This window comes from Coenobita brevimanus, chromosome 10 (assembly GCF_032717465.1).
Source record: "Coenobita brevimanus isolate Jiangsu-jjx chromosome 10, ASM3271746v2, whole genome shotgun sequence".
Lineage (NCBI taxonomy): Eukaryota > Metazoa > Arthropoda > Malacostraca > Decapoda > Coenobitidae > Coenobita > Coenobita brevimanus.
This window is the reverse complement of record NC_136963.1, coordinates 4,719,525-4,728,217: the sequence shown is the minus strand read 5'-3', so window position 1 is coordinate 4,728,217 and position 8,693 is coordinate 4,719,525. Positions and strand designations below refer to the sequence as shown.

Below are 8,693 nucleotides of genomic sequence, written 5' to 3'. Positions count from 1 at the left end.
TAGATAGATAGTGTTTGTGTGTTTGTATTTTTCATGTTATTTTCCTTATCATTGTACTGTTCATCTCAGTCACTGTTATTGTTATTCTTGTTCATCACGTTCTTTGTTCATCTCACCTCCGTTGTACATATCCATCCTCCTCATCTCTTGTACCAGTGAACAGCATTTCTTCGTTCATCTCACCACCGTCACTTGTTCATCTGTCTTCCTGTTGCCTCGTACCACTGAACAATATTTCTTCGTTCATCTATCATACTTTTTTATCCTCATGTTCCCTCGTGAGTGTGAGTGAGAGACTGATGAGGAGAGTGTCTGTGAGTGAGGTGGAGGGGGGGTAAGGGAGGGGGAGGCCAAGGATGAGATGGAGGGATGGAGTGGAGAGGTATATGAGAGAGGGGGGTGTGAGCTGGGATCAGGGCAGTGAAATGGCAGGGGGCAGGGTGACATGGAGGCGATTTGTTTGTGGCCACCCCTTACAGGATTAAGGCGTCTGGCAATAGATAGATAGATAGATGTTCCTTCGTACCAATGAGCAATATTTTGTGGTTCATCTATCATACTGTATTTGTTCATCTGTCATCCTGTTCCCTCATACCAATCACTGATATTTCTTCGTTCATCTATCATACTTGTTTATCTATCCCATTGTTGCGTCGTACCACTGAACGATGTTGTTCCGCAGGCTGACGACGAAGATGGAGGGTGGGGAGCTAGCGCCGGTGGCCCTACCCCAGCCATCATCGGATCTGCCGGACATCGCACAGTTCCTGAGTATTTACATGTCAGAGGAAGACAGTCTGGCGCTGCAGGAGGGGCGGGCGGTGGGCGTAGGGGGTGTGGCTGGGCCTGTGGTGGTGGGTGGGGGGCAGGTGATGCAGCATAGTGTGTTCAGCACAGACCCACACCACCACCCACACCACCCGCACCACCCACACCACCACCAGCACCACCACCACCTACACCACCACCATCACCACCACCAGCCACAGCCGCAGCCCCCGCCCCCACACACCCCCACCTCCTCCACCGCACCACCGCCACCACCACCGCCTCCCTCCACCACAAGAGACACGGATTTCTCCATCATGTCCCTCGTCTCACACAACCCAAACACAGGAGCAGGTCGGTTAAAACAGGCTGGAATTTGTACTCGTGTGGGTGCGTTTGGGTAGGTCTGGGGTTGAGTAGGGTAGGGTAGGGTAGGGCAAGGAGTTGGGAGGGGTAGGGTTCATTGGGATGGGGTGGGATAGGGTAGTGTAGGCTTGGGCAGGGTAGGGTAGGGAATGGAAGGGAAGGGGAGGGGAGATGAGGGTAGAGTAGGGTATTGTAGGGTAAAGTAGGGTTTGTTGGGGTTGGATAGGGTAGGGTAGGGTAGGGAAGGGAAGGGGAGGGAAGGTGAGGGTAGGGTAGGGTAAAGTAGGGTTTGTTGGGGTTGGGTAGGGTAGGGTAGGGAAGGGAAGGGGTTGGATAGGGTAAGGGTAGGGTAGGGTAGGGAAGGGAAAGATGAAGTAGGTGAAGGAACCATGTAAACATTTTTAATAATTTCAGAAGATCATGATATTAGTCAAAGTAGTTGTTCTTTGCACAGTCCACCATCGTCCTTTCAGGGGTTAGGGATATAAAGGCTCCTGCTGCTGCTACTACTACTACTACTACTACTACTACTACTACTACTACCACTACTACTACTACTACTATTATCAATGTGTAAGTGTGTGGTGTGCCTTGTGTTTACAGCTGGTGAGCCGCAGGTGTTCAAAACGTACCCCATGGCAGCCCCTCTGGCCCCAAGCCCTATGGTTCCCCGGCCAGCACCCCCGACCCCAGTGGCGGAGAAGCCCAGCGAGCCTGTGAAGCGCCCCAGCCCCCCTGTGTCCACCCCGACCACCACCCCCACCACACTCACCACACCCACCACGCCCACCACACCCACCACCCACACCAGCGGCCAGGACCCCGGCAAGCGCCACGTGTGTGAGGTGTGCACCAAGTCATTCTCACGGTCGGACAAGCTAACCCTCCACCGCCGCACCCACACCGGCGAGAAGCCCTACGGCTGTTTCTGCGGCAAGAGGTTTGCTCGCAGCGACCACCTCAAAATACACGCCCTGAAGCACAAGATGAACCCCGAGGTGCGACGCTCACTGCTGCTGGAGGCTCGGAAGAATCGACCCCAGGCCACCAACACTGCGCCCCCCACCCCAACCCCCACCCCCACCCCAGCACCCCCGCCCCCACCACAGCAGCCGCACCAACCGCGACTGGTGGACGCGTCAACACAACTGGGCATCAACGACAGCCTGTGTGTTAAAGAAGAAGCCAGCGATGACGAGGAGGGTGATTTGGGTGAGTCGTTAGGTCTGTCTGGTAGCCATCATCATCATCACCATCTTCATCATCATCATCATCATCATCATCATCGTCATCATCATCATCATCATCATTATCATCATCATCATCATCATCATCATCATCATCATCACCACCACCACCACCACCACCACCACCACCACCACACATACACCAGAATCATCACCACTATTATCAGTCACATATACAGACAGACAAACAAAATGGATGGATCACAGACAGAGAAGTAAAATATCATCATCATCATCAAAACCCTCCCTTACTGGGATACATTGAACAGGCAGGAGCGAGAGACATACATATATACACACAGACATACATACATACAGTCACCAGAATGTTTATTAATGTATGAACCTACTTCTAAACCCTCATTTTATGTTTCTTTTGCATTTATTTCAGTCATTTATGTGCCTTATTGGTGTGATTTGGGTGTTAAATAGGTGCTATGCATGTCCAGAGGGAGTTGTATAGGTGTTTCTCTGAGTTAGGGTCCATAAGTACAAGTCCATAAGCTGGGGCCCAATATCCGGACAGAACCACAATCTGGACCTGCCTATGGCTCTATTACGTTGGATATTGGAGGGATTACTGTACATACATTCCACACATACATATATACATACTTACCACACATATATACATCATCATCATCATCATCATCAGGACCTCCTTTCCCACCCTAGGGCAGGATGAGGAGTAGCAGGATCCAGACAGCCCAAGTTTGCCCAGTATCACTCATCATTCAAGCCCCCGGAATCCTGGCCCTATCGGATACGCCAAAAACATTCACCACGTTCTGTAGCTTCACATAAACGTATCCGATAGAGTCAATGGGCCACGCTTCCATTCACTCATCATTCAAGCCCCCGGAATCCTGGCCCTATCGGATACACCAAAAACATTCACCACGTTCTGTAGCTTCACATAAACGTATCCGATAGAGTCAATGGGCCACGCTTCCATTCACTCATCATTCAAGCCCCCGGCATCCTGGCTCTATCTGATACACCAAAAACATTCACCATGTTCTGTAGCTTCACATAAATGTATCCGATAGAGTCAGTCCGGACGCTGTCACATTAAAAGGGGTGCCAAATCCCTGATCATGCACTTCTTCTCACAGCATTCATCCAGCCAGCTCGATCTCATCAGTTCCCTAGCCTCGCTGACTTCCAAACCTCTCTTCCTCACACACTCATCCACCATATCCCTCCAACTTCCCCTATTCTGTCACTGAACCCAGGTATTTGAACTCTCTCACCAATTCCAGTCTCTCTCCATTCACTGTAACATCACACTGGGAGTCACCTTCTCTCTCAATAACCATCACTTTACTCTTTTCTACGTTTACTCTCAAGGCACGACACTCACAGACATCAGCAAAACTCTGCACTAGCCTACCAAGTTCTTGTCCGGTACTTGCAAGCAGTACTGCATCATCAGCATACAACAAATTTGAGATATTCCATCCATCACCATTCATTACCAACGCCATCCCTCTCTCCATTACTCGTGTTTTTACTTCTCTCATCACCCCATCCATATATATATTGAACAACCATGGGGACATCACACAACCTTGTTGCACGCCCACACCGATCATGAACCATTCACTTAGATGCCCATTAACCCTTACACATGCTTCACTACCATCATAAAAACTCTTGACGGCACCTAGCAGCTTACCATCTACACCATACATGCACAAAACTTTCCACAATCCTTCTCTGTCCACTTTGTTGTATGCTTTTTCCAGATCCATGAATGCCATAAACACGTTATGGTCCTTCTCACAAGCCTTCTCTGCTATCTGTCTCACTGCAAATATTTGATCCACACATCCTCTGCCACTCCTAAAGCCACCCTGTTCATCACTCACTAGGACTTCTGATATCTCTCTTACCTTCTCTATAATAATTCTTCCATATACCTTCCCTACCACACTCAATAAACTTATGCCACAGTAATTCTTGCACTCACTTCACAATCCTTTATTTTTGTACAGGGGTACGATCACAGCCTTTTTCCACTCTGCAGGCACAGTTTCACTCATCCATGCCTTCTTACATATCTCCAACAAGCACTTCATTCCACTCTCTCCACTACACTTAAGCATCTCTGCATACACCTCATCAACCCCACCTGCCTTCCCATTTTTCAGCCGCTTCACAGCACTCTTCACCTGTGCGAGTGTCAAGTCTCCTGGCACTGCATTCCTTCTCTGCACACCCCCAAAACCAATCATGTTTACAGCCGCTCTGCTCTCTCTATCCTCATTCATCAGGCTTTCAAAATATTCTTTCCATCTGGTCTTACTTCATCCCCATGGGTTAATAATCTACCACCTGCATCCTTCACACCATCACATTTCTTTCCACTTTCACTTCTACATTTCCGCATCTCTTTCCAGAATAACTTCCTATTTTCAGAGTAGTTTGCATTCATTTTTCTTCCCAGATCCTCATTTGCCTCCTTCTTTTTCCTCTTCACTAGTCTTTGTACGTGCTTCTTGCTCTCAGTATATTCAGTTCTTATTTCACCTGAACCCCTGTCCTGTAACCACTCTAGCCACTTCTTCCTCTTTTCCTCCACTGCTGTCTTAACCTCCTCATCCCACCATGCCGCACCTTTCTTCTTTGTTGTTACTCTTGCCACACCACACACCGCTTTAGCCACTTCTTCCTCTTTTCCTCCACTGCGCTCTCAACCTCCTCATCCCACCATGCCGCACCTTTCTTCTTTGTTGTTACTCTTGCCACACCACACACCACTTTAGCCACTTCTTCCTCTTTTCCTCCACTGCGCTCTCAACCTCCTCATCCCACCATGCTGTACCTGTCTTCTTTGATGTTACTCGTGCCACACCACAAACAAACTTCAGCATTCCTAACTAATCAATCCCTATATGCATTCCACAGGCTGTCCAGATCCAATTCATTCCAGTTCACTAATTCTAACTCTTCCTCTACTTTGGTCCTGTACTCATCTGCTATTTCTTTGATCCTCAGGTAATAATAATAATAATAATAATAATAATAATACTGTAATCCATCCATCCATCATCCAATCCTAAGTTGCCTCATGAGGAGTGTAGGAGCCCAGGGCTAGGCAGTTGGTCCTGACATTTAAGATGAGAGTGAAATAATAATAATAATAATAATAATAGTAACAACAACAACAACTACGCCGCTATTACAGGTGAGGATGGAGTGCGTCAGGAGTGTGGAGTGTGTGTTATAAGATGTTTGGGGACAATAATAATAATAATAATATTAATAATCCATCCATCCATCATCCAATAATAATAATAATAATAATAATAATAATAATATTAACAATACTGCTGCCATTACAGATGAGGGTGGAGTGCGTCAGGAGTGTGGTGTGTGCCGTAAGGTGTTTGGGTCCATCTACAAGCTGTCCCGCCACCTTCGGACTCACACTGGGGAGAAACCATACGTGTGTTTCTGCGGGGACCGGTTCAGCCGCTCGGACGTGCTGCGCATCCACCAGAAATCAAAGCACGTCAAGTACTGCAGCAGCCAGGGGGTGGAGGAGGACGTCGGAGAGGGACCCACGGAAGCCACAGCCCCACTCGTCAAACCCAAACCCAAGAAAACCATGAAATCGGACGGCATCCACACGTGTGAGTATTGTTCCAAAGAGTTCAAGGCCGGGTACAAACTGACTGTACACCTGCGATACCACACTGGAGAGAAGCCGTACGTGTGTGACTTCTGCGGCAAAGGGTTCGCCCGACGGGACCACATGAAGAAGCACCGGAAGATTCACTCCAAGTAGTGTGTTAGCTAGACCTGCTGTCCTTTCCTTGTACAGCCACCATCCTGCCCCTCCACACCCTCCCTCACTCCTACACCCACAATCCCACCCCTTCTCACCCTCCCCACACCCTCCCCCACCCCCTCCCTGCATTCCCTCACCTCTACACCCGCAATCCCACCCCTTCTCACCCTCTCACACCCCTCCACACCCTCCCCCACACCCTCCCTGCATTCCCTCACCCCGACACCCACAATCCCACCCCTTCTTACCCTCCCCACATGCTCCTGCACCCCTTCACACCCTCCCCACCCACCTCCTTGCATTCCCCCACCCCTTCACACCCTCCCACACCCCCTCCCTGCATTCCCCCACCCTGCCCGCCCACACCACACCACGTAGGCCTGCTGGTGTGGGTGTCTGAGGCGGCAGAGTAGTGAATCTCAACAGGATTTCATTTTTTCCGATTATCACGACTGTAGGGGTCAGAATCATGTAAAAGAAAACTACCATCTGACCTCTATGCCCCATTTAAAATAACTCTCTATATACTGTAAGGTTCCCCAAGTGTATTTCTGCGCGTTGGTGTATCAGACGAGTGGATGGCGGACCATTATCTCGTGCAATAGACGCCGCAGTGATCAGTACTTGGCGTGGGCGCGTGAGTGATTCGGTTTAGCAGACGACGATGTAAGGATAAGTGTTCTTGTAGTGTAGGAAGCTGTCTGGCACTACTTCCTTAACCCCTTCACCTGAGGACCTTACTTTTATATTTATTATTTTATTAATATTATTACCATCATATTAAGTCTATACGAGATTTTTGATAACTGTCTAAAATAATAATAATAATAATAATAATAGTAATGATAATAATAATAGTAATCATAATAATAATCTATCTATCTATCTATTGCCAGATGCCTCAATCCCGTTAATAATAATAATGATAATAAATAATAATAATAATCTATCTCTATCTATTGCCAGATGCCACAATCCTGCAATAATGGTAATAATAATAAATAATAACAATAATAATAATAATAATAATAATAATAATAATACAGTAATAATAATAATAATAGTAAAAATTGAGTCTAGGAGAAATTTTTGAAAACTGGAGAGAGTAGGAATTGTCTTTAAAAAAATAATAATGATAATAATAAAAATAATAATAATAATAATAATAATAATAATAAAAAATTTAATGAGGGACCCTGCCCATATAAAAATAATGAATAGACAGACGAGGGACCCCATTCTATCTATCAGTTTATCTATTGCCTTGTATCTCTCTCTTTTTTATATCTATTTTCCTTGAGCCTACATTGCATATATAAGACAGGGATAGTTAAGCAACGTTGGGTCTGGTTAGTACTTGGATGGGTGACCGCCTGGGAACACCAGATGCTGTTGGCATAACGTTCTCCCTACGTGTCAAGTGGGGTTGATGGAGGATTAGTGCCCCTCCCTGTAAAACAATTAACTCTAAGCCCTTGGCCACCCCGTTTGGGATACATGGCGTCTGGCAATGAATGAATGAATGAAAAGATTAACCGGATAGACAAATAAGCAATACTCTTTTTACTCTGACTTGGCCTAAAATTGCCATCTCTCCATCTTGAATGATTAACACTAGAATATGGTGCTAGTCACAAAGAAGTGCTATACTCTTTTTACTCTAACTTGGCCTAAAATTGCCATCTCCATCTTGAATGATTAACACTACTTTCGCTGCGCACGACTCTGATGTTATTATCGTACCTTGGCAACTTATCATTCAAAAGTGCATCCCATTTCGTATCATATTATACACAGATCATATTATTATACACAAATATATTCTATCTCTTGCCAGATGCCATAATCCCGTAAGGGGTGGCCATTTGTCTTATGAGTTATTTGTTTTACGGGGAGGGGCACTAACCCTCCACCAACCCACTTGTTGACACGTAGGCAGCACGTATGGTTTGGTTATTATATCTATCTATCTATCTATACCCCGACGCCCTAATCCCGCAAAGGGTGGCCGCAGACAAAACGCCTCCAAGTCGCTCTATCACCCACCATTTGACTGCCCTCCCCCCAACTCACCCCCCCCTCCCTCATATACCTCTCCACTCCACCCTCCACCTCATCCTCGGTCTACCCCTCCCTCTCCCTCCCTCCACCTCACCTACATACACCGTCTTAGTCAGTCTTTCATTCTCCATTCTCTCCACATGTCCAAACCACCTCAGTGTATTTCTCCTAATCTTCTCAACCACATCCACATACACTGTTATACACGAATATTATTATACACCAACATATTATACACGAATCACTTGCGTCTCATGTCATACATGAAATTGGACCCACTTTTGAATGGTAGGTTGCCAGAGCACGATAATAACAACCTCAGAGTCGCGCACTGCGACTATAGAATATGATGCTAGTCACAAAGAAGTGCTATACTCTTTTTACTCTAACTTGGCTCAAAATTGCCATCTCTCCATCTTCAATGATTAACACAAGAATATGATACTAGTCACAAA

General features: G+C 46.6%; 1 protein-coding gene across 1 annotated transcript; it reads left to right on the top strand.

Annotated features, from left to right (window-relative positions):
- Window positions 1-689: 689 nt before the first annotated feature.
- LOC145410625 (uncharacterized) lies at window positions 690-6,174 on the top strand. The gene is made up of 5 exons (XM_080280741.1): window positions 690-844; window positions 1,067-1,122; window positions 1,738-1,799; window positions 1,848-2,346; window positions 5,729-6,174. The coding sequence occupies exons 1-5, from the start codon at window positions 696-698 to the stop codon at window positions 6,172-6,174; spliced, it is 1,212 nt and encodes a 403-aa protein (XP_080136867.1). The 5' UTR covers window positions 690-695.
- The last annotated feature ends 2,519 nt before the right edge of the window (window positions 6,175-8,693 follow it).